This window comes from Manis javanica, chromosome 7 (genome assembly GCF_040802235.1).
Source record: "Manis javanica isolate MJ-LG chromosome 7, MJ_LKY, whole genome shotgun sequence".
Lineage (NCBI taxonomy): Eukaryota > Metazoa > Chordata > Mammalia > Pholidota > Manidae > Manis > Manis javanica.
Genome location: NC_133162.1, coordinates 28,158,095 through 28,185,491, shown reverse-complemented (window position 1 = coordinate 28,185,491; position 27,397 = coordinate 28,158,095). Strand labels below are relative to the sequence as shown.

The window sequence follows — 27,397 nt, the reverse complement described above, 5'->3', positions numbered from 1 at the left end:
TAAAATGTACGTCTCATGGCATTCTGTGATTTCACATATGTATATACTTCCACTCTCATGACCGTCTCAACTCCTACAGACTTCACACAGTTATTCTAGTTTTCTCATGTCTGAAATTTCCTTTCCCAGGAGCCCCTCAGTTGCCTCCAGATACTGCTAGTACTGGGCATCGTGAGATGATTCAACCCCAGGTCGTGGGGGAATGGGAAGCTTCCTGCCTTACTGCCCAAGACTCCTTTCCACCACATCTGGGAATGGCACGCGTCAGCCAGTGTGTCCAGGTGAAAAGAGGTGTGGCTGTCTCATGGGACAGGGCTCAAGTCTTGGAGCCCGCCTCAAAGAAGACCAGAGGGGAAGAATTTGCTTTGCCTGAAGGAGCCCCCAAAACATCCAGCCCCTCATGTGCACAGGAACACCTGCCTGACAGCCTGTCTGGTCTGGAGAGCAAAGCCCAACAGGATGTGGAGGAAGAGGGAAAGGAGGCAGATGTGGTGGAGGAGAGGGAGGCAGATGTGGAGGAGGAAGAAGAGGAGAAGGCGGCGAGGTGGAGCTGGAGCTGGAGCTGGAGGTGGATCAAGAGACTATTTAGACACTAGACCAAAAAACACTGTGGCAGGAAGACATCCTCCTGCGAGTACGCAGGCTTTATCAGGCCCTAGAAGAGTGGAAGTGGAGGAGATTAAAGATGGCAGCATGAGAGGTGAGACAGAGGCTTCCTCCTAAAACCACATATAATATGAAAATATCATTCATACAACTAATCCTGAGAGAGCAAGAGGAAAGAGGGCAGCGTCAGACTGCACACACCTGGAGAAAAGAGCAGACGTCACCGAACAGGGTAACGTACCAGACCCATGGCCCGGCAGGACCCGAGCCCTTCCCCAACCCCAGCTCACCCGCGGGAGGAAGAGAAACAGAGCAGGGAGGGAGTGGAGGCCTTGGATAGGTGAACACCTATCTCCCTTTGGTAGCACAAACCTACATTGCATGGTGCTTTCATGATACTCTCGTGATTAGTGGATTGGAAAGCTAAGACAGGCTGAATTCCTGGAGGGACTGAGATCCCAGCCACTTGTGGAAAGCAGGTATCCATATCCGGCTGCTCTGGAACAAAAGCAAGGCAGGCAGGCTGAGAGACGTCCTAACAAGGAAGCCCTTAGCAAGAGGGCTGCTAAAGGGCCAATGACTGCACATAGCCTACTGCTCAGGAGAAAGGATGGGTAGACAAAATTGTCCCGGTGCACTCTGCCCAGCAGGTTGGGAGCTTCCATGATCTTCAGGTGCTCCAGCTCCCTGGCTGCCTACACAGCTCCAAGGACCCCCCCTTCATGACACGCAGCCTACTGCGCCTTTCTCCTGGCCAGACCCATCTGGCTCACAACCCGGCAAACCCTACCCTGTCGTTAGGCCAGCCAGAGGGAAGATCTGTCTACAGCAACTACAAACACAAAGCATAGAGGCTTATACACGTGTGCTTGCGCCACTGGTTCAGGCTGTGGAGACAGGCATACTGGCCGAGAAGGAGCAAACACCTCTTTCCTCCCCCCAGGCACCAATATCCCTCCTCTGCGACCCCGAACATTCCTTCAGGGCTGAGCATCTCCAGACAGTAGAGCTTCTGGATACTAGCGGGCACCATATACAAATATGAACCACCAAAGGAACCTGTTTCTGAGGAAAATTATGAATACAACTCCTGAGAAAGACTAAAGGACATTGACCTTATGAATCTTCCAGAAAGGGAGTTCAAAATAAAAATCATTAACATGCTCATGGACATACTGAAAGATATTCAGGAACTCAGGAATCAATTCCGGTCAGCGATCCAATCGTTGAAGAGCACAATGGAGGGTATTAAAAGCAGATTAGATATGGTCGAGGAGATGATAAATGTAATAGAAATTAGAGAACAGGGATACAAAGAAGCTGATGCACAGAGAGAAAAAAGAATCTCTAAAGTGATAGAATATTGAGAGAACTGTGTGACCAATCCAAATGGAAGAGTATTTGCATTGTAGGGGTACCAGAAGAAGAAGAATGACAGAAAGGGAAAGTGTTTTGAGAAGGTAATTGCTGAAAACTTCCCCAATCTGGGGAAGGCAATAGTCTCTCAGGCCATGGAGGTGCACAGATCTCCCAACACAAGGGACCCAAGGAAGACAACACCAAGACATATAGTAATTCAACTGGCAAAGGTCCAGGATAAGGACAGACAATTAAAACCAGCCAGAGAGAGAAGCAAGATCACATACAAAGGAAAGCCCATAAGGCTGTCATCAGACTTCTCAGCAGAAACCTTACAGGCCAGAAGGGAGTGGCGTGATCTATTTAATGCAATGAAGCAGAAGGGCCTGGAACCAAGACTACTTTATCTGGCAAGATTATCATTTAAATTTAAAGGTGGGATTAAACAAGTTCCAGGTAAGCAAAATTTGAGAGAATTTACCTCCCACAAACCATCTCTACAATGTATTTTGGAGGGACTACTGTAGATGGAAGTGTTTCTAAGATTTAATACCTGTCACCAGAGGTAATGAAACTACAGTAAAGAAAGTAGAACTGCTAATTACTAAGCAAATGCAAAACTGAATTAACTATCCCCAAAACCAATCAAAGGATAGATAAAGAGTACACAATATGACACCTACTATACAAAAAATGGAGGAGTGAGAAAAAGGAGGAGGAAAAAAAAGAACCTTTAGATTGTGTTTGTAACAGTATATTAACTGAGTTAACTTAGATTCTTAGAGAGTACGGAAGTGAACTTTGAACCTTTGGTAACCATGAATCTAAAGCCTGCAATGGCAATAAGTACACACCTATCGCTAGTCACCCTCAATGTAAATGGACTGAATGCACCAATCAAAAGACATAGTCACTGAATGGATAAAAAAACAAGACCAATCTACATGCTGAATATAAGAGACTCACTTTAGACCCAAACATGTACACAGAATAAAAGTGAAGGGATGGAAAAAGATATTTCATGCAACCAATACAGAGAGAAAAGCAGGAGTTGCAGTACTTCTATCAGACAAAATAGACTTCAAAACAAAGTCACAAGAGACAAAGAAAGACATTACATAATGATAAAAGGGTCAATCCAACAAGAAGAAATAACCACTATAAGTATCTATGCACTGAACACAGGAGCATCTATATATGTGAAACAAATACTAACAGAATTAAAAGGGGAAATAGAAGGCAATGCATTCATTCTAGGAGACTTCAACACTCCACTCACTCTGAAGGACAGATCAACCAGGCAGAAAATAAGTAAGGAGACACAGGCACTAAACAACACATTAGAACAGACGGACCTAACAGACATCTACAGAACTTTACACCCAAAAGCAGCAGAATACACATTCTTCTCAAGGGCACATGGAACATTTTCAAGAACAGATCATATACTAGGCCACTAACAGAGCCTCGGTAAATTCAAAAAGATTGAAATTGTGCCAACCAGTTTCTCAGACCACAAAGGTATGAAACTAGAAATAAATTACGCACAGAAAAGGAAAACCCCCACAAACACATGGGAGCTTCACAACATGCTCCTAAAAAAACCAATGGATCAATGACCAAATAAAAACAGAGATCAAGCAATATATGGAGACAAATGACAACAATAATTCAACACTGCAAAATCTGTGGGATGTAGCCAAGGCCTTGCTAAGAGGAAAGTATACTGCAATACAGGCCTACCTCAGGAAAGAACAATCCAGTATGAGCAGTCTAAACTCACAATTAATGAAACTAGAAAAAGAAGAACAAATAAGGCCCAAAGTCAGTAGAAGGAAGGACATAATAAAGATTACACCAGAAATAAATGAAATTGAGAAGAGTAAAACAATAAAAAGAACCAATGAAAGCAGGTGCTGGTTCTTCGAGAAAATAAACAAATAGATAAACCCCTAGCCAGACTTATCAAGAAAAAAAGAGAGTCTACTCACATAAACAGAATCAGAAATGAGAAAGGAACAATCACTAGGGACACCACAGAAAAAGAAAGAATTATTAGAGAATATGGGAGCAAGCTGCATAACCTAGAAGAAATGGACAACTTTCTAGCAAAATACAATCTTCCAAGGCTGACACAGAAAGAAACAGAAAATCTGAACAGACCAAATACCAGCAACAAAATTGAACTGGTAATCAAAAACCTATCTAAGAACAAAACCTCTACACCAAAAGGCTTCACTGCTGAATTTTATCACACATTCAGTGAAGACCTAATACCCATCCTCCTTAAAGTTTTCCAAAGAGTAGAAGAAAGCAGAATACTTCCAACTCATTCTATGAGGCCAGCATCACTCTAATACCAAAACCAGGAAAGACACCACAAAAAAAAAAGAAAATTACAGATCAATATCCCTGATGAACATAGATGCAAAAATACTGAACAAAATATTAGCAAACCAAATTCAAAAATACATCAAAAAGATCATCCATCATGATCAAGTAGGATTTATTCCAGGGATGCAAGGCTGGTACAACATTTGAGAATCCACCATCATCATCCACCACATCAACAAAAAGAAGCACAAAAACCACATGATCATCTCCATAGATGCTGAAAAAGCATTTGACACAATTCAACATCCATTCATGATAAACACGCTCAACAAAACGGGTAAAGAGGGCAAGTACCTCAACATAACAAAGGCCATATATGACAAACCCATAGCCAACATTATACTTAACAGTGAGAAGCTGAAAGCTTTTCCTTTAAGATCAGGAGCAAGACAAGGATGCCCACCCTCCCTACTTCTGTTCAACATAGTGCTGGAGGTCTTGGCCACGACGATCAGACAACACAAAGAAATAAAAGGCATCCAGATTCGAAAGGAAGAAGTTAAATTGTCCCTGTTTGCAAATGACATAATATTGTGCACAAAAAAACCCCCAAAGAATCCACTCCAAAACTACTATCTGAATTCAGCAAAGTTGCAGGATACAAAATGAATACGCAGAAATGTGCGGAACGCCTATACACTAACAATGAACTAGTAGAGAGAGAAATCGGGAAAACAGTTCCATTCACAGTTGCATCAGAAAGAATAAAATACCTTGGAATAAACCTAACCAAGGAAGTAAAAGAACTATACTCTGAAAACTAAAAGACACTCATAAGGGAAATTAAGCAAGATACCAATAAATGGAAACACATCCCATGCTCATGGATAGGAAGAATTAATATTGTCAAAATGACCATCCTGCCTAAAGCAATCTACAGATTCAATGCAATTCCTATCAAAATACCAACAGCATTCTTCAACAAACTAGAGAAAATGATTCTAAAATTCATATGGAACCCAGAAGAGACCCCAAATAGCCAAAGCAATCTGGAGAAGGAAGAATAAAGCTGGAGGGATTATGCTCCCCAACTTCAAGCTCTACTACAAAGCCACAGTAATCAAGACAATTTGGTACTGGCACAAGAACAGACCCAAAGACCAATGGAGAAGGCAAATAGTGAATCTGTGGCATCTTACTACACTGATGGACAGTGACCGCATTGGGGTATGGGTGGGGACTTGATAATATGGGTAAAGTAGTAACCACATTGTTTTTTCATGTGGAACCTTCGGAAGAGTGTATATCAATAAAACCTTAATAATAATAAAAAAAACACTGTTGTATATGAGCCAAGGAAAAAAATCTATCTGGAAAAAACGAGTAAGTAGAGGTTTTTCTCCAGATTTCATTGAAACTGAGTTTTCTGTCTTGTGACCATTTCTTTGATATTCTCATGTACATGAAAAATGCTTCCTTAAGAAGTTACAAATGAACTTTCAACTTTTAAAAATGCTCTATTTGCCTCTCTTAGAAAGGAAGACCAATTTGTAAAAGAACCATAAATAAGAAATGAAATTTGACATGTAACGAAACCAAACACAGTCTTCCTCGTATTCTTTTTATTCTGGTTTCTACATTTAAACTTAATGCAATTTTCAAATAATATTACAAAAAGTGCTGAAGTCACAGCAACCCATCTAGACTACCCTAACCACTACCATGAATTCAAAGAATATATACACTACTAATTTTATGAATTCAAGGAACAAACAGGCTATGAAATTTAGCTTTCTATGAGGCTACAACACAAAAACTTTTCCAAAAAGGTCTTAAAGACCTATGAACTCTATGACTGAGCCTGATTCCTTACTGCGGATGAAATTTAAGGATAAGAAGAAAACAACTTTCAAATGTTGGCGAGGTTGTGGAGAAAGAAAAAAAAACTTCCACGTAAAGATCAAATAGGATTTCCTTTTTTAATTAATTAAATTAAAGCAACTACTGAGAGTTACAGAAGGAAAGTATTCTAAAGAGTAATGATTCTTCTGTTCTCAAACTCTTCACACAGTGCACATAGCCTTATTATATATAATGCATCCTTCCATGATAAAATAAAATCAGCAATTGTATAGTAGTTCTAAGCCTCTGGATAATTTAGGACTATGATTATAAACTATAAAGAAGAAATTATGTGGAAAAATTTAGGTAAAGGAATGTAATTTAGTGAGGGCCTCGGCTAAGAGCAAGTGTAAGAGGCAAAAGGATGAATCGTGATTCCTGTCTCAGTGTTGTCCTCAGAACAAAGGTCTCTGGAGACTTTATTTCTATCGGGATTTTATAGGGAAAAAAAGAGTATACAAAAAGGCCTAAATAATGTGTAACCCAAATTGACACAAATGATAATCAGAAGTCAAATATAGGATATTGTTACTGAATGCCTTGATAAGAAGGGGGTTGGAGCTTTAAGAATTATGCATCAAATGGATTCTATGAATTCTGCAGTATCATGGAAATAAAACAAATGAAAACACCTCACAAAAAACGTACCTCACACCAAAGAAAAACCATGTCCTACACATTCCACTCAGATTGACTGTGGTAATTTTGTCCTATAAACACTTAATCATCTCTTCAAAAGGAAAACATGGTGAGAAGTTTGAAAATCTAACTCAATTAAAATATTATTGGAGAATTATCTTGCTTTCTTATCTATCTCAAAACTTTGAATACCAAAATGTAAGTCAAATATATATGCAAAATGACCCTACAATTAAGATAATTGTTGGTACCAAATGCTGTTTTTAAGTTCTGCAATAAAACAGTCTCCCAGACATTTAATAGTATGTCACTTGGTAAATGAAAGTTTCCACAACGTAACAGCAGTGAGAAGACCTAAAAATTATGCTAGTGAAGAGTCTGGCTGAAAGGAACAAAAACATGGATCATTTTGATCCAACACTAATTTTATTTCAAGTTCCTACAGAGCTGAATAAAAAACTGACACCACCACAGAAAAATTTATTGACTTGGCAATAGGCAAAGCATGATGTCAGCCTCCAATATCACCATCCACATTACCAAACAGCATGAACATTCAATGCTTGAACTTCTTAGACTTTATGGCTAACATTACAGTAAAAACAAAAACCTTAGGCATGAGGCATCATTAAACATATATGAGTTTAGTTTGGCATGGTTTGGCTCAAATTAGTCTAGCACTTTAACAAATTCTAGAAAAAAACATGAAAGAATGCAAGCTTAAACATTACAATTTTCAAAATGTGCTACATTCTGCAATAAACAGGCCCATATAAATAAGTCTTAGTCAACTCCAACTAATACTCAAGTAAATAACACCACTTACCCCTACCCCATGCATACCCACAAAGTGCAGGCTGACAGGACACATGGATCCAACACACATATGCACACAACCATATAGTAAGTCCTTACCTTCACGGCAGGGATTTCTTCAAGCAATCGTTGTGCTCATCTTTGGTTTTTTAACAGTGCATCTTCAGTGCCCATGCAGATAATACAATATGTAGCCAAGAAAAGCATTTCTCTTATCATATCAAATGAAAAATTTCATTTCTTTTAAAAGGCATAATAAATCTCTAAATAACACTCTGTCATCCTGTACTGTCCTCAACAAACTCAATTCCATCAACAAATTCAAGTTTTTGGCAAAAAGAAGCATTGTCCCAGCTTTATATTAATGACTATTAACATTAACAGTTTGCCTTTTATTCCGTAATAGGATGGCCAAATAATATTTTTTAATTAACAGATTGATAACACTTGGTTTTAACATAAAGCAAATTTCATAAGCTATAATTAAAGGTTGAATTAAATTTTATTAAATGAAAACTTGCTCTCTGGAGTTAATGGAATATCCAAGTTAAAAATCTGACTATCCCGGAGAGCAAGGCTATCTTCTGAAATATTTATTAAGAAGGAATAAGAAATTAATCAGGAGTAAATCACATCTTTAAGCATAAAAACTATAAATAGCATATTTTTCCTCTAATACTACTGAAACTAAAATTACAAAGTACATTTTCAAAAATATTAGGAACACGTTGTTTTCATAAGCACTTCCACAAGACACTGAGAATTTCAAATTAATCACCAATTCAAGGACTAAAGTGATATAAAATCTTTGTAAAGGATCCAAAGCATTAGTACATTTGTTAAACTATAGCAACATCTTAAAGTAACTTCCAATAACATAAAACACATAAACAACCCCAAAGGGCTTTCATTCCAAAATGGCAGAAAGGAGAGTTTTGGAAAAAATCAGAAGAATTCATCACATATTTTAAAGTAAATAAGGTCCAAACCATATAATGACATAATGACACAGCATGTTTTGTCTCACTCACATCCTTTCCACATATAAAACAAAGTGCTGCATGAGTAAGATATTTAATTATTCCTCTAGGTCCCACACTTCACTTTTGTAAATACTGAATAAAAACAACTTTCACATTTTATTAGTCCCGGGACCATTAGTTTAAGTGACTTACTTTTTTGACTCCAGTCTGCTCACACTCCCGACAAGTTTTCAGATAAAAAACCGGATTCTCTTCACTTCTTTTCTCATCTTCACAACCTGTGAGGAATAAAGCCAAAATTAGGAAGGCTCTTAATTCAAGAGGAAACATACTTTGTTTTGAGTCTTATTATAGATTACCAACAGAACCAAATTTTTGTTTATCTATATTCAGCTTGATGAAATCAATCCTCTTCCATAAATAGCCAAGGAATAAATCAACATGCAAAAACATGTCTGAGGATTTAAGAGAAATAAGTTGTGATTTTTAAAAAGGTGATAGCATTCCCTGTGGTTAGTATATTGATATCACCCGTACCTGTTCCTGAATCATAATAAACGATGAGTTCCCTGAGGTCAGAGACCATCATGTTCATCTTTGTGTCCTTGTGGTTTAAAACAGAACTTCACCCATAATGAGGACATTTAATTTCCTGAAGGAGTGTTTGTAACAACACTAGCAAATTATGTCAAAGAATTGTATTGTATTTATTTATAGAGCACCTCCGCATTTACTTTTGGTAATATAGTATTTCAAGCATAACTTTAAAAGAAACACCAAAGACACAAGGACATACACATACCAGATACATGCTTTCAATCATCCCATTAGAGAAAAATATTGAACTCTAGAACAAAAAAACAGAACTATGGCCAAAGAGATGGAGATATTATAATGATAAAGAACTCTGTATTATGACAGTGCTTACTACGAGAAGGGATGCTATCACTTTGAGTTTATGTTCGTCTGTCATTGTTAGGAGCCATACATCTTACAATTCTTCCTGAAATGTCCTTCTCCTTCTCCACTTGAGGAAGTACATAAACTTCAGTTCAGATATAATCTCTCCTGTGAAACCTTCAATGATTTCTTCAGCTACACATAACCTGTTCTTCCTTGAGGTTCCCTCTATACTTTGAAGGTAAGATCTTACTGTACTGTCACTAACTGCACATGTGGCTGCCTTCTTCTATAGTCTGAGATCCTCTCAGAGGACAGGGCCTTCCAGTATTTACACAGTGTTTTCTGTGCCTTGCAAGAGTGCCTGGCACACACAAGCTCTCAAATTCTTCTCAACAAAATAGTATTATCAATCTTATTCTGTTTCTTCAAGGCTCTTGGATTTAGGCTTAACAGCTTCTCTTATCTCCTATTAGTACCATTCATCCCTTATCCACTGAACATATTGGAAACCAATTTACAATTTCTCTCCATCCTAAGTTTTGCCATCATTCTGGGTAGACGTGCACTTGAATAACCCATCTGATATTACATCCTCACTTCTTGACTTCCTCTTTTCTAATGAAATAATCTTTTCCATCTCAGCCACCCACAATTCCATGGTCACACTGTAGCTCTTGTCATCACTAATAACTACTCCACTCCTAAAATCATGAATTCAAATACTCCACAATGAGAGCACAACTTCCATCAGCTTGCTTATTCAACTTCATCCACCACAACGGTCTGTGACTTCACTGAAACCACCAGTTCACTGACCCCTTTCACCTTCTCTCAAATGGTTAGGCCTTTTAATTTTCCTTTTATCAAGTTTGGATACATGATCAACACTTGCCAATACCTTAAACGCCGTCTGGTTAATCCTGGATGAAAGTAACATTCTGAGTCTTTTTTCACAGCACTCCAGTAGGCAGGAAATACTTGAGATTCTACGACAAATCCCCCAGGGCTAACTTTGACTGGCCTCTACACTTCCTAGCGACTCTACTGGACTTTATTGGTCAATACACTCTACAATGACTATTTTAAGCCTTTGTGTGCTTTCCTAAAACATCTGACCTTCTTCTTTTTTTCAATTTCACGGAGAAAATAAATATCAGATGGGAACCATCATTTTTTTTGTATCATTAATCTACAATTACATGAGGAACATTATGATTACTAGACTCCCCTCTTCACCAACTCCTCCCCACATACCCCATTAGTCACTGTCCATCAGCATAGTAAGATGCTGTAAAATCACTACTTGCCTTCTCTGTGTTGCACATCCCACATTATACATGCTAATCATGCTAACTGTAAGGTCCCCTTTCTTTTCCCCCCCATCTCCCGCTCTTCCCACCCATCCTCACCAGTCCCTTTCCCTTTGGTAACTGTTAGTCCTTTCTTGGGTTCTGCGATTCTGCTGCTGTTTTGTTCCTTCAGTTTTTCCTCTGTTCTTATATTCCACATATGAGTGAAATCATTTGGTACTTGTCTTTCTCAGCCTGGCTTATTTCACTGAGCATAATACCCTCTAGCTCCATCCATGTTATTGCAAATGGTAGGATTTGTTTTCTTCTTATGGCTGAATAATATTCCATTGTGTGTATGTACCACATCTTCTTTATCCATTCATCTACTGATGGACATTTAGGTTGCTTCCATTTCTTGGCTATTGTAAATAGTGCTGCGATAAACATGGGGGTGCACCTGTCTTTTTCAAACTAGGCTGCTGCATTCTTAGGGTAAATTCCTAGAAGTGGAATTCCTGGGTCAATGGTATGTGTATTTTGAGCTTTTTGAGGAACCTCCATACAGCTTTCCACAATGGTTGAACTAATTTACATTCCAAGCGGCAGAGTAGGCGGGTTCGCCTTTCTTCACAACCTCGCCAACATTTGTTGTTGTTTGTCTTTTGGATGGTGGCGATCCTTACTGGTGTGAGGTGATATCTCATTGTGGGAACCATCATTTTTTATTACCACAAATACAAATTTACTTGCATCTTCATCCTGTAATAATAAATAAAGTTATAAGAAATACCCCTACACATGTCAGGTTAGTCTCCTAATTGTGTTTTGGGAGCTCATCCCTTTCTGCCTTCCTAGAACCCTTTCTATAGACTATTCCTTTCCTCTAGTACTATCCATCTCTTTAAATGGATGTCTCCCAGTGATTTTTATTCATGCCAGGATCATCTTCACTAAAGACACAACAAAACATCCACACTACAAAGTTTACTGGGAGCACCATCTCTCCTCAACTGCCTCAGAGCTAAGCTGTTAAGAGTTCAAACTATTCCCTGCATTCCACATAATTCCAGTTTCCCTTCCCAATGGTCCACTTAAAGCTATCACAATATTCAACAGGAAGTTTTCAGACTTCATTTACTTGACATCTGAGCAGCATTGGACACTGCTGACTGCCTTCTCCTCCTTGAAACACTCGGTCCTTGGTTTCCAGGAGAGATCACTCCCCTGGTTTTCCTCCCTCCTCTCTACACACTCTATCTCGGTTTTCTAAGGCTCACAGACCTCTAATCAGTCATGATTTCAAGGCTAACTCTTCTTTTCAAAATATACTTTTGAACCCTAAAGATGTACATATATATATTGTTTTAATTTGTCACCTAACCAAAGATGACTCAAAAGTTTCTACCTTTGTCTGAGATCTCTTTTTTAGTCCAGATCTAAATACACAACTGCAACTGCCTACCTGGTATTTCCTCTTGAGTGTGTTGAAAATTATTTCCAACTCACACTTGTCCCTTCCCACTTATCCACAATTCAGTCATAATACATTATTTAACATGCAGATCCGATGTCACACTTTTACTTAACTCTCCCCAGTGGTTTCCAATTGCTCTTAGGATGGTCACACGGGCCTTTTTTATTCCTTCATACTAGCCATGATCACATCAACCTCCAAGTCTTTACATGTGCAATATTCTCCAGTATGAATGCTCTTTCTCCCCAAGTTAGCTTATAAACATCTTATCCCTCTGATGTTGGCTCAACTGTCATTTCTCAGAGAAATATTTTCTGGCCTCCTGGAGAAGGTAAAACATTTCATTTATGAGCACTTAGAGTGCTACTAGAACTTATCATGACTGAAACTTTTAGTTTAATTTAGTTTAATTTTACTTTTAATCTAATTATGTTTAATGTGTCTTTCTTCCAGTAGGTTATAAATTCCATGAAGGTCAAGAATCTGGTTTTACTCAACACTGAATCTTACCACCTAACACAGTGGATGACATAGCAATTGTTCAATAAATATTTGTTAAATCAACAACCAGAAAGTTTGCAATACTCACTTGTTCATTCACTGTTTCAAGTGCAGAGTATACACTAACAGAATGCAAAGTAATCATGTTTCTTTCCCACTAGATATGTTAATCTCTTTAGAATTTGTTTCAAAGTTAGATCCATTTAGAAAAAAATCACACTGTAAAGAGTCTCTTCAGTAAATGTTGGGAAAATTGGATAGCTACATGAAAAAGAATGAAACCGGACCACTGTCTTACACCACATTCAAAAATAAACTCAAAATGGATTAAACACCTAAATATAAAACCTGAAACTACAAAACATAGCTTTAATAGAACTAGAAGAAAACACAGGCAGAAAGCTCTTGAAATTAGTAATTTTGGGGGGGGACATGTCTCCCCAAGCAAGGGAACCAAAGCAAAAATAAGTGGGACTACTTCAAACTAAAAAGCTTCTGCACAGCAAAGAAAACCACCAACAAAATGCAAAGGCAGCCTACTGTATGGGAGAATGTATCTGCAAATTATATATCCAATATGGGGCTAATAAAATACATAAAAAAACTTGTACAACTCAACTCCAGAAGAATAACAAGTAATCCAATTAAAAAGTGTGCACCGTACCCAAATAGACATTTTTCCGAAGAAGGCATGTAGATGGCCAACAGACAGGAAAAGATACTCAACATCACTAATCATCAAGAAATGCATATCAAAATCACAATGAGATACTTCACACCAGTCAGACTGGCTACTAATATCAAGAACACAAGAAATAACAAGAATTGCAGAGGATGTGGAGAAAGGGAACTCTCCTAAATTGTTGATGAGAATGTAAGTTAGTGCAGCCACTATGGGAAGCAGTATGGAGGTTTCTCAAAAAATGAAAAATACCATACAATCTAGTAATTCCACTTCTGGGAATTTAACCTGAAGAAAACAAAATCACTCTTTCAAAAAGATACATGCACACCTATGTTTCACTGCAGTATCATTTACAATAGACAAAATATGAAAGCAATGTAAGTGTCCATCACCAGACAAATGGATAAGGAACATGAGGTACATATGTACATAATGGAGTATTACTCAGTCATAAAAATGAATGAAATTTCACCATTTGCAACATAGATGGACCTAGAGGATATTAAGCTAAGTGAAATAAGACAAAGACAAATACTGTATGTGGAACCTAAAAACAAAACAAATGAACAAACAAAAAAAACAGAAACAGAGCCATAAACACACAGAAGACACTGATGGTTGCCATGGGGAAGGAGATAGGGGAATGGGTGAAATAGACAAAAGGGGAAAAATTAGTTAGAATGTCTGATATCTTGATCTCACTGACAGTGACATGAATATATACACATGTCAAAATTCCTCAAGCTGTACATTAAGATTTGTGCATTTTATTGTACGTATCTCAATTAATAAAACACGTGTATCAATGTAAAGTTATTTAGACTAGGTTTAACTAAAAAAGAATTGCTACATTTTATAAGCAACATATTAGGGATTTATGACATTTTTTTGAAAATTACATCATTCATACAATAATTGATAACAAGTGATAAATTATGCATTAAAATATATTAACAAATGTTTCTAAGTGCTATACCCTGCTGTTGCATGAGGTAACTACACAGCATTTGCTAACCACTGTAAGACAAACTTAACTAATAAATCGCAGAGTTGGTCCTCAGCTGCACTGCATTCCAATCACGGGAGAACTAGACTCCAACTTTAAAATTCCAATGTAAGGAGTCCTACGGTTGCTACTACTGCATCAGGAATTTCTTAAAAGCAAAGGGAATGTTTCATGCACTTAGTTTCATGCTGATGCCAAAAAATGCTTTCCTAGCCTTTTTTTCCCAGTACGTATACTGACTTCAGTGCTTTTCCTTCAGTATACTGACTTTTCGAGTACCAGTGGGTAGGCGGTAAGAAAATTTGAAAAGCTCAGTATATTGAAAAATTAAGTATATTCACTTTATGTAAAAATGGAGTTAGTTTTATTTTTCTATCACCCACTCACCTCAAGGACTTAGTTTCTTCCGAGCATTTACATTTTTGTTTCACTGACAGCTTGCTAGCTACCAATAGCCTTTCAGTTAGGATTTAAAAGGTTGACAATGAATTTGCACCTACTAGGAAGCTGGTTGACAGAAAACCCAAAAGTTAACAAACAGGCCTAAAATACCCAGTATCATCAGAAGGCTATGCAGTGTTTGAAGACCAATGTTTTTTTTTTATTCTTCAACCAAAAGCACACAGAACTATCACTGTTAGAAATCTGAAAAAGTATGATTTTGATGGGGGGGACAGGAAGGAAAGAGAAATTAAGTGAGCGGGAGAAAACAGTGGCATAATAATGGAAATCCTATGTGCTGACATAGAAGAAATAAAATGAAAGAGAAACGACAGGAAAAAACATGAAGACCGAAACTGAAGGACAAATTTGTAGGTCATCACTAAGACTGACAAGCCCAAGCTGAGCGCCTCCAAACAGCAAAAGGATGCATTTAATGTAATCTATGAGAGCAGGCGGAGGAGTGAGGACTTGCACACAGGAGCGCACAGCACAGCTGCCGGAAGGGAGGTGCCACCGAGAACCCAGCTGAGCAGATGCCCTCAGTTAGCCTGGTGATGTAACCTGCATCACCTCTTCGGTAGGCAATGACACAAAAAGGGAACCACAAAGAGCAAAAGCTGGCAGATACACAACTCAAGGAGATTCCAAGAAGAGATTCCCTGCTCAGAGCCCTAAGAAATCCAATTTGTACCATAATAACTCAGTAATGGGGACAGATGTGTCATAACTAAACACTGAATCATGCAACTAAAACAAAACCCTTTCTGTGGTTCTACCTGCCAAACAGCTAATGTAAGTCAAAGGAAAGGAAAATAATGTTTTAAAATATGAACACTCCTATCTACATTACATATGGTTCTTAATAAACTAGCTTTCTCATGTATGTAGACTTCTATAAGCTTATGGCCAATGTGAATTTGCTTTTGAGAGAATGACCTATACTTGTGGGGTGACAATGATAACATGTGTCCGATATACAAAGCTGAGAGCAAATGTAAAGGTAAACGCTCCTGTGAACTGACCCTCAGTCGGCTGTCTGCCAGCCAACCAACAGCCGGCCTCCTCTGGTGATGCACTGACTCTGCCTTGCATTTTACTTAGGCTGAAACAAACCCCCAGGGTTCTTAGGAAAAAATGATTCCAAGAGCTAGTACTCTCCTAGGGAAGCTTGCAGTATGAAGAAAATTGAGGTATTAAGGATCATAAAAATAATGCCTCCAGTTTTCATTCAACAGATAAGCACTGAGGATATGATCAGTAAGCAAAAATGTATTGACACGCAGAGGGCGTAAGAAATCTCTCTCACGCGCACACACACAGAACAATGATCAGAAGTGCTAAATAAATGGTGCAACAAGAGCTTATAAAGAGGGTAAATGAAAGTCAAGAAAGGTTTCCCTGAAAAAGTGAAAAGTAAAGTAGAAGTATGAAATGTAATAACGAGAGGAAAAAGAGCTTCGGGTAAAAGGAACACCATGTGCAAAAGGATCCATAGGGTGCTGTGCTGGACAGTGGAGCAAGGCCAGCACAGCTGAAGCACAGAGACTGAGGAGGACGTGGTATATCTGACACAAGGGGAGAGACTGGCCTTATTTAGATGCTCTTCACCAAAACCAACGGAGCTACCACCTAGGTTTCAAGAAAGGGGTGGGGAGGTCACATGATCAGATTTATGTTTTGAAGACAGCATGCCAGCCACCTGCACTAGAGAGATCAGATTAGAGGTCGTGAAGGGTCAAGGAAAATAGTGGGAGTTGGTGGGAGATACAACCTAGACAAGATGAGAGTGCTGAGTAAACAGTGATGCAGAGGTCTGAAAGATAACAGTGAATTTGAACTCTTTTTCAGATACATTTTTTTCCCTTGAAGTTAATTCTTTTGCCAATTTTCTGACACATTCTCTTTAATTTTCATGAGCAATTTTATAGTAATGACATTAGCTGTTTGTCATATTTGCTGTCTTTCTTTTTCCTAATTGGTTGTCCTATTTTTTTCCATTGGCATGTTCTTCAGTTTTTCTGTAGATGAATCCATATTTTTTCCCTTTGTAGTTTTTATTTCATTTATTTTCAATTTCAACACCTTCCCTCCTCTTCACTTTTTCTTTTTCCCCTCACCTTCATACTAGAACATAACAAACTTACTTCAGTGTAGGATGTGTATAATTCATTCAGACATCCAGCAACGTTTACAGAGCACCTACGTTGTAGGGGAGAGACATATACACAAAACACAGAAACAGGTACAAGTGTTTCCAAAGTAGAAAGCACTCTGGCTGCACACAGAACAGACACCTCGCCCAGACTGAGGAGAATTAGTCAAGACTCCCTGAAGGTCAAATTTAACTGTTCTGAAGGGGCCTGGAAACTAAGTGCAAGAAGAAAGGGCCTTAAATGAAGAGTGGTAAATGACTATCACTCCTACTCTCGGAGTAACTTCAGAATTGAACAGGAAGCTCACTAGAATTTTCCATGAATTCCCAGGGATGTCATTCCAGGTAAGGTCTCAGACTACCTCAGAGGTAATCTAATGGTAAAAGCCCACCAAATGTTTTCTGGAACTAGCACAAGCTTAATGTATGCTTATGAATATATACTAAATGCCCTCACAGTTTCCCTTTTCAATATATTTAAAACGAAATTTAGGCTTAAAACCTAGCAGCAAAGCAATAACATATTTCAGTTTTATTTCCTACTACACCCCGCAAGTTCCCATCAATGAAGAGTTACCTATCCCTATACCTTCCAGGAGGCTTCCTACTGCCACCTCTTTGCTTATTCCAGTCCCTCTGCCTGGAATGCCCTCTTCCCCTTCCCTCATCACCAACTGCGATTCCCGTGTAAGATCCTTAAAAAAACAAGAACAAATATCACCCACCTCATTTTGCTGTGGGCATTATTCTGTATCATAGGTGGGTGTTTCTTACCCTTTCCTATCTGAGTGTGGCTTACACAACTACATAATGTATGGACAGTGACTTACTCACGGGCAGACACCTTCATATCCACTGAATAGATAACAAAAAACTTTCTTTGCTGTAGCTGTGAGATCCTCATTTGAGCCTTGCTTCCCCAGATTACTTTAGGTCTTCAGACGACTAATGACTCCCTTGAAGAGAAGCGGAAACTGGAAAGACGACAGGCGCAGAAAGGGGAGCCTACTGATATGGACACGTGATGGTGGAGGTGATGAGAGCAAATGCCTGATTCAGGGCTGGATTTACTAGAGAGAAAGAGAACTGGATACAGCACGCAGAAATGGCTTTCTCTTAAAATTTCGGTGTGAATGGAGAGAAGACATGCGGCAACGAACACACACAGTTAAGAACGGTACGGTCTCGTGCCAGAGCAGCCGTGTGTCAGGAATTCCCCACGGGTCTCCATCCGGCGGCCAGGAAAGGCAGGTAAGGCGGAATGGCAGTTTAACTGTTGGCACCGCGCGCCTCACGGACTCCAGTCAACACAGCTCTCACGACCGTGGGAGGAAAGCACCACGAGCTTCGCGTACAGACAAGGGCACCGAACAGAGACACCAAATCACCTTCCCAAGCCCCCCACACAGAAAAGCACGGGGCCTCGGGGCCGGACACACGCCCCTCGCTTCACCGCCGGCCGACCGAGGGGGGCGTTCCCGCCGCCGCCCTGCGCGCCCCGGGACACCCGCCCGCAGCCGCGCTCCCCGCCCTCGCTCCGCGCCAGACCGCAAGCCCGCCGGAGGGACGCAGAGGGGCCGTTCCGAGGCCCGAGAAGGCCCCCAGACCGCGGCACTTACCTCGCTGCCGCGGTCTGGGGGCTCGGAGTCCCCGGCCGGGCCACGACGAGTCCAGGAGGGGCCGCCGCCGTCGCCTGGACGTGAACCGCGCCGGACGGACGGCGGCTGCGTGGCCACGCCCCCGGACGGCAGGCCCTTCTGTCCCAAATATACAGAAATAGCTATTTTGGTCGTGTGTATGAAAAAATACCCTCTGGTTTAAGTATAGAACTTCATCTTTAATCCTCAAGTATTTAAGAAAATACAATGTACAAATGTACAAATTCTCTCTCTGCAGTTGGAATCTGTGTATCTAAAGGCTGAGGTCTATGTTTAGTCTAAACTGTATTCTTGCTAATAATTTGAATGAAATTAGTTAATAATTAAGTTCTGAGTATTTTGCAGCATTAAATTCTTTTCTTCCTATGAACATATATTAATTTCAAAATACTTATTTACTTGCTACTATATGAGGCGTTTTGCTCAGAGCTCATTTAATTAAATTGTTTAATCTTCCATTAAATCATATCATAAGGAAACATGTTGGGGTACTGGGCCTAGACCAACACAGAGTAAAGTTTATGTAGAGTCTATTGATTGAATTTGGGATTGAGTTTCCAGCTGAACCTTCATCTTCTCTGAGCCAAACGTATGAGGGGACTCCACATTTGATATCTGAGTTTCATTCATTGCTAGGGAGATGTAGGATTGAAGGCCCTTCATAATGCACCTTTTTGAGGACCAACGTTCTGCCTCTTCCTCGCCTTTCTAGACCATAGCTCTCCATCACACTTGGGGCTGCTATTCTGTTTCCTTTTCCTTAGATGTAACCACTTATCCTATCTGATCCTACAGTCTCTGCACTTTATCTGGACCATGTGTCCTGCTCCATGGTCTGCTTTTCTGCTACATTCGTTGTGTCGGATCCATACAGTCCAAATATAAGTTGCTGTCTGAATTCCCTACTGCTAAAAAGAACTCCCTTGGATATAAAAGAACTTGCATTTGTCACTGACCTCCAGCGCTTGCTCCACCTCTCTGAAGTCATTTTCATTAAACTACTCTTTTTACCGGCTCTGGTCCTGTCATCATGTTGGGTCTTGTTCGCTTTCTTGAGCCCCATGTTGCTAACCAATATGAGAATATCCTGGTGAAATCCTGCTAACCATCTGGGTTTTACACTATGCCAGACTGTAAGTACAATGGGAAAATATGTCCCCAGCCTGGGGTAAATAACCTTTAAAGCCAAAATCAGCCAAAGGGAGAAGTGCGACGAGAGACCAAAGTCAAGAAAGCAGAGTCCGTTGTAATGTACTCAGCACAGAGCAGCAGACCTGGCCTGCCTAAGATAAGACAGGCAGGCGTGGATGCTCATTCTGAGGCTTCTTTTATGCAGTTTTGGCAGGGCAGACAGTTCCTTGATTGACAGCTGTCAGCTCTCTAGGCTTGTTCTGATTGGTGAAATAGGGACAGGGGCTGTGCTGTGCCTGTGCCTCTCATGTTGCTCATCTATTGCGCAGTGGCCCCCTAGCGCTCCAGAAACTGGCAGCCAAGGCTTACCTTTGTCTCCTTTTTCTCCCTTGTGTCCTCCAGCGCCCGGCGGCCCAGGCCCTCCTGGTGGTCCAGCAGGGCCCCTGTCTCCTAGGAGGACAGATGGGGAAGTGCTAAGTAAAGTGTGTGCAGGGTGGGAGGAGCAAGTGAAGGGGTAGTGCAGATCCCCCACCCCGTGCAGCACCTGCAGAAGAGCCGTTTTCAGCACGAGGTTGTTACCCAGAGTCCTGGTGGCTGTTTCCGTTCTATCACTCACCTTTGGGTGTTGGGATCCCCAACTCTCCCTTCTGCCCAGGGGGTCCTGGTCTGGCTCCATAAGCTGCAGTGGGGAAAAAACTGACCTTAGACTAAAAATCTCTCTGAAGATTAGGAGGTAAAGTGATTTGTTCCAAGTAACACAGGTAGGTAGGTAGTAGAGTGTGGACTTGCAAGAGGCAAATAAGTTTAGAATTTGTCAGATTTTCAGCTTATTAAGTGTCGGTGAGGTTTTTCCAGAGATTGAAAGTGGAGGGGTTGGATTGGGTGGTGAATTAGATGAAGGGGATAAAGAGACAAAAACCTCAGTTATAAATGAATCACAACAGAGAAAGTGCAGAATAGACAATATAGTCAATAATGTAATATATTTCCGTGTTGACAGATACTAACTACACTTTTTGGAGTGAACATTTAATAATGTAGACAACTGTTCAAAAGTTAAAAAATAAAAAGGAATATAACAAAATAATAAGCATTTTGGAAACATAGAAAAAAGTTTCACTGATAATTCTTTAACTTGTAAGCATTTTCTTTAAATCATATAAAGGTTTTTATTTCATTTTAATGCTTCTCAACCTCCCCTAAAAACAGGAGTGTCACTTCACGATTGTTTTTTCTTTTTTTTTTTTTTTTTTGGTATCATTGATCTACAATTACATGAAGAACACTACGTCCAATAGGCTCCACCCCTCACGAAGTCCCACACACACACCCCTTCACAGTCACTGTCCATTAGCGTAGTAAGATGCTATAAAATCACTACTTGTCTTCTCTGTGTTGCACAGCCCTCCTCATACCCCCCCACACTATACATGCTAATCATAATGCCCCCTTTCTTTTTCCCTGCCCTTATCCCTCCCTCCCCCCCAATCCTCCCCAGTCCCTTTCCCTTTGGTAACTGTTAGTCCATTCTTGGTTTCTGTGATTCTGCTGCTGTTTTGATCCTTCAGTTTTCCCTTGTTCTTTTTTTTATTTTGGTATCATTAATCTACAATTACATGAAGAACATTATGTTCACTTGGCTCCCCCCTTCACCAAGTGCCCCCCACATACCCCTTCACAGTCACTGTCCATCAGCGTAGTAAGATTCTGTAAAATCACTACTTGTCTTCTCTGTGTTGCACAGCCCTCCCCGTACCCCCCACGCACTATACATGCTAATCGTAATGCCCTCTTTCTTTTTCTCCACCCTTATCCCTCTCTTCCCTCCCATCCTCCCTAGTCCCTTTCCCTTTGGTAACTATTAGTCCATTCTTCAGTTCTGTGATTCTGCTGCTGTTTGTTCCTTCAGTTCTCCTTTGTTCTTATACTCCACATATGACTGAAATCATTTGGTACTTGTCTTTCTCTGCCTGGCTTATTTCACTGAGCATAATACTCTCTAGCTCCTTTCATGTTGTCGCAAATGATAGGATCTGTTTTTTTTCTTATGGATGAGTAATATTCCACCATGTATATGTACCACATCTTCTTTATCCATTCATCTACTGATGGACACTTAGGTTGCTTCCATATCTTGGCTATTGTAAATAGTGCAGCGATAAGCATAGGGGTGCATCTGTCTTTTTCAAACTGGAGTGCTGCATTCTAACGGTAAATTCCTAGAAGTGGAATTCCTGGGTCAAATGGAATTTCTATATTGAGCATTTTGAGGAACATCCATACTGCTTTCCACAATGGTTGAACTAATTTACATTCCCACCAGCAGTGTAGGAGGGTTCCCCTTTCTCTACAACTTCACCAACATATGTTGTTTGTTTTTTCGATGATGGTGATCCTTACTGTGTGAGGCGATAACTCATTGTGGTTTTCATTTGCATTTCTCTGATGACTAGCAATGTGCAGCATCTTTTCATGTGTCTGCTGGCGTTCTGCATTTCTTCTTTAGAGAACTATCTATTCAGCTCCTCTGCCCATTTTTTAATTGGATTATTTGCTTTTTGTTTGTAGAGGTGTGTGAGCTCTTTATATATTTTGGATGTCAACCCTTTATCGGATATGTCATTTATGAATATATTCTCCCATGCTGTAGGATACCTTTGTGTTCTATTGATGGTGTCCTTTGCTGTACAGAAGCTTTTTAGCTTGATACAGTCCCACTTGTTCATTTTTGCTTTTGTTTCCCTTGCCCAGGTGGATATGTTCATGAAGAAGTCACTCATTTTTATGTCCATGAGATTTTTGCCTATGTTTTTTTCTAAGAGTTTTATGGTTTCATGACTTACATTCAGGTCTTTGATCCATTTCGAATTAACTTTTGTGTATGGGGTTAGACAGTGATCCAGTTTCATTCTCTTACATGTAGCTGTCCAGTTTTGCCAGCACCATCTGTTGAAGAGACTGTCATTTCCCCATTGTATGTCCATGGCTCCTTTATTGTATATTAATTGGCCATATATGTTTGGGTTAATGTTTGGAGTCTCTATTCTGTTCCACTGGTCTGTGGCTCTGTTCTTGTGCCAGTACCAAATTATCTTGATTACTGTGGCTTTGTAGTAAAGCTTAAAGTTGGGGAGCAAGATCCCCTAACTTTATTCTTCCTTCTCAGGATTGCTTTGGCTATTCAGGGTCTTTGGTGGTTCCGTATGAACTTTTGAACTATTTGTTCCAGTTCCTTGAAGAATGCTGTTGGTAATTTGATAGGGATTGCATCGAATCTGCATATTGCTTTGGGCAGGATGGCCATTTTGACGATATTAATTCTTCCTAGCCAGGAGCATAGGATGAGTTTCCATTTGTTAGTGTCCTCTTTAATTTTTTTTAAGAGTGTCTTGTAGTTTTCACTGTATAGGTCTTTCACGTCCTTGGTTAGGTTTATTCGTAGGTATTTTATTCTTTTTGATGCTATTGTGAATGGAACTGTTTTCCTGATTTCTCTTTCTATTAGTTCATTGTTAGTGTTTGGAAAGCCACAGATTTCTGTGTTAATTTTGTATCCTGCAACTTTGCTGAATTCCAATATTAGTTCTAGTAGTTTTGGAGTTCTAGTAGTTTTAGGGTTTTTTATGTACAATATCATGTCATCTGCAAATAGAGACAGTTTGACTTCTTCTTTGCCAAACTGGATTCCTTGTATTTCTTTGTTTTGTCTAATTGCCATGGCTAGGACCTCCAGTACTATGTTGCGTGACAGTAGGGAGAGTGGGCATCCCTGTCTTGTTCCCGATCTCAGAGGAAAAGCTTTCAGCCTCTTGTTCTTCAGTGTGACGGTAGCTGTGGGTTTATCATATATGGCCTTTATTATGTTGAGGTACTTGCCCTCTATACCCATTTTGCTGAGAGTTTTTATCATGAATGGATGTTTAATTTTGTTGAATGCTTTTTCAGCAGCATCTATGGAGATGATCGTGTGGTTTTTGTCGTTTTTGTTTTTGTGGTGGATGATGTTGATGGATTTTCGAATGTTGTACCATCCTTGCATCCCTGGGATGAATCCCACTTGTTCATGGTATATGATCCTTTTGATGTATTTATGAATTCGGTTTGCTAATATTTTGTTGAGTATGTTTGCATCTATGTTCATCAGGGATATTGGTCTGTAGTTTTCTTTTTTTGGTGGGGTCTGTGCCTGGTTTTGGTATTAGGGTGATGTTGGCTTCATAGAATGAGTTTGGGAGTATTCCCACCTCTTCTAATTTTTGGAACACTTTAAGGAGAATGCTTATTATGTCTTGTCTGTATGTCTGATAAAATTCTGAGGTAAATCCATCTGGCCTGAGGGTTTTGTTCTTGGGTAGTTTTTTGATTACTGATTCAATTTCGTTGCTGGTAATTGGTCTGCTTAGGTTTTCTGTTTCTTTCTGGGTCAGTCTTGGAAGGTTGTATTTTTCTAGGAAGTTGTCCATTTCTCCTAGGTTTTCCAGCTTGTTAGCATATAGGTTTTCATAGTATTCTCTAATAATTCTTTGTATTTCTGTGGGGTCTGTTGTGATTTTTTCTTTCTCGTTTCTGATTCTGTTGATGTGTGTTGACTCTCTTTTCCTCTTAATAAGTCTGGCTAGAGGCTTATCTACTTTGTTTATATTCTCCAAGAACCAGCTCTTGGTTTCATTGATGTTTTCTATTTTTTTATTCTTCTCAATTTTATTTATTTCTTCTCTGATCTTTATTATGTCCCTCTGTCTGCTGACCGTAGGCCTCATTTGTTCTTCTTTATCCAATTCCCATAATTGTGACATTAGACTATTCATTTGGGATTGTTCTTCCTTCTTCAAATATGCCTGGATTGCTAAATACTTTCCTCTTAAGACTGCTTTTGCTGCGTCCCACAGAAGTTGGGCCTTTGTGTTGTTGTTGTCATTTGTTTCCATATATTGCTGGATCTCCATTTTAATTTGGTCATTGATCCACTAGTTATTTAGGAGCATGTTGTTAAGCATCCATGTGTTTGTTGGCCTTTTTGCTTTCTTTGTAGAATTTATTTCTAGTTTTATACCTTTGTGGTCTGAAAAGTTGGTTGGTAGAATTCCAATCTTTTTGAATTTACTGAGGCTCTTTTTATGGCCTAGTATTCTGGAGAATGTTCCATGTGCACTTGAGAAGAATGTGTATCCTGTTGCTTTTGGATGTAGAGTTCTATAGATGTCTATTAGGTCCATCTGTTCTAGTGTGTTGTTCAGTGCCTCTGTGTCCTTACTTATTTTCTGTCTGGTGGATCTGTCCTTTGGAGAGAGTGGTGTGTTAAAGTCTCCCAAAATGAATGCACTGCATTCTATTTCCTCCTTTAATTCTGTTAGCATTTGTTTCACATATGTTGTTTCTCCTCTATTGGGTACATATATGTTTATAATGGTTATATCCTCTTGTTGGACTGACCCCTTTATCATTATGTAGTGTCCTTCTTTATCTCTTGTCACTTTCTTTGTTTTGAAGTCTATTTTGTCTGATACTGGTATTGCAACACCTGCTTTTTTCTCTCTGCTGTTTGCATGAAATATCTTTTTCCATCCCTTGACTTTTAATCTGTGCATGTCTTTGCGTTTGAGGTGAGTCTCTTGTAAGCAGCATATAGATGGTTCTTGCTTTTTTATCCATTCTATTACTCTGTGTCTTTTCAGTCCATTTACATTTAGGGTGTTTATTGAAAGATATGTACTCATTGTCATTGCAGGCTTTAAGTTTGTGGTTACCAAAGGTTCAAGGTTAGCTTCTTTACTCCTTACTGTCTACCTTAACTTGCTTATTGAGCTACTATAAACACAGTCTGATGATTCTTTATTTCTCTCCCTTCTTACTCCTCCTCCTCCATTCTTCATATGTTGTGTGTTTTGTTCTGTGCTCTTTTTATGAGTGCTCCCATCTAGAGCAGTCCCTCTAAAATACCCTGTAGAGGTGGTTTGTGGGAGGCAAATTCCCTCACCTTCTGCTTGTCTGGGAATTGTTTAATCCCTCCATCATACTTAAATGAGAATTGTGCTGAATACAGTATCCTTGGTGTAAGGCCCTTTTGTTTCATTGCATTAAATATATCATGCCATTCTCTTCTGGCCTGTAGGTTTCTGTTGAGAAGTCTGATGATAGCCTGATGGGTTTTCCTTTGTAGGTGACCTTTTTTCTCTCTCTGGCTGCCTTTAATACTCTGTTCTTGTCCTTGATCTTTGCCATTTTAATTATTATGTGTCTTGGTATTGTCCTCTTTGGGTCCCTTGTGTTGGGAGTTCTGTGTGCTTCCATAGTCTGAGCAACTATTTCCTCCCCCAGTTTTGGGAAGTTCTAAGCAATTATTTCTTCAAAGACACTTTCTATCCCGTTTTCTCTCTGTTCTTCTTCTGGTACCCCTATAATGCAGATATTGTTCCTTTTGGATCTGGAGATCCTTTTATCTCTCTTTATGTCACCTTCTATATGTTCCTGTTCTCTGGTTTGTATTCCATCAATGGCCTCTTGCATCTAATCCATTCTGCTTATAAATCCTTCCAGAGATTGTTTCATTTCTGTAATGTCCCTCCCGATGTCATCCCTTAGCTCTTGTATATTTCTCTGCAGCTCTGTCATCATGTTTATGATTTTTATTTTGAATTCTTTTTCAGGGAGAATGGTTAGGCCTGTCTCTGCAGATCCTCTCTCAGGGATAGTCTGAACTATTTTGGACTGGACTAAATTTTTTTGCCTTTTTATGGTGATAGCGGTGGCTGTAGGCAAGTTACAGGTGTGTCAGCGGGGAGAAGAAAGTCCTTTCCTGCTTACTGGATGCCTTGCCCTTCTCCACTGCCTGTGTCGGTTTCCCACATTCCTGGAGCAGCCACCCGGTTAGTCCCCTAAGCTGCTGTGGGCAGGGTCTCCGTCAGAGCAGCGCAGAAACCTGAGGGGACTGGCAGGCACACTGGGTGCGCTCCTCCACCATAGCGGCGCCACTGCTGGGCAGCTTTGTACCAGCAGCAGCCTTTGGGTCTAGCCGGAGCGGCTGTGCGTTGGGCTTGTTTTCCGGTTGGCTGCAGGGGGCCCAGCTTCTCCCTTTGGCACCACTGCTGGTGCGCGTCGGCCTCTCCCGCATGGACCTGTCCTGGGAGCCTCTGGCGCCACTGCTGTTGGAGCGCGCGTGCCACTCCCGGGCTTTTCGGTTGCCGCAGCAGCATGCTTGCACAAGTCGCTCCCGGTCCCCTCTGGAGCCACCGGTGCACGCAGGCCGCTTCCGGTCCCCTCCGGCAGCACCACCCCCAGCACGCGCTGCCACTCTCCCACTACTGGGCTGGTGTGTCGGGGTCTGCAGCAGTTGGGGGAACGACTGGCAGGCTGCTTAGTGCCCTGAGGGGCTTCAGAGCTGCACCACCGCCCAGGGGTTTAGGGTGCCTAAAGTTCCCCAGGATTCCCAGCTGCTGGCTGAGTGTGCCAGGACAACTTCATCCAGCTGTGAGGTCCCTGTCTCTTTAAGACTTGCAAAAAGTAATTGCTTTT

General features: G+C 40.2%; 1 protein-coding gene across 1 annotated transcript in view; it reads right to left on the bottom strand.

Annotated features, from left to right (window-relative positions):
• The window catches only part of LOC140850296 (uncharacterized), a 69,048-nt gene extending 41,970 nt beyond the window's left edge, over window positions 1-27,078 (bottom strand). Inside the window, exons 1-5 of the mRNA XM_073240033.1 lie at window positions 26,827-27,078; window positions 20,502-20,564; window positions 20,255-20,335; window positions 18,716-18,908; window positions 8,832-8,917 (exon numbers count right to left, since the gene is read on the bottom strand). Of these exons, the coding sequence (XP_073096134.1) occupies window positions 8,832-8,917; window positions 18,716-18,908; window positions 20,255-20,335; window positions 20,502-20,564; window positions 26,827-27,078 (675 nt within the window). The remainder of the gene's footprint in view (window positions 1-8,831; window positions 8,918-18,715; window positions 18,909-20,254; window positions 20,336-20,501; window positions 20,565-26,826) is intronic.
• Window positions 27,079-27,397: the final 319 nt, after the last annotated feature.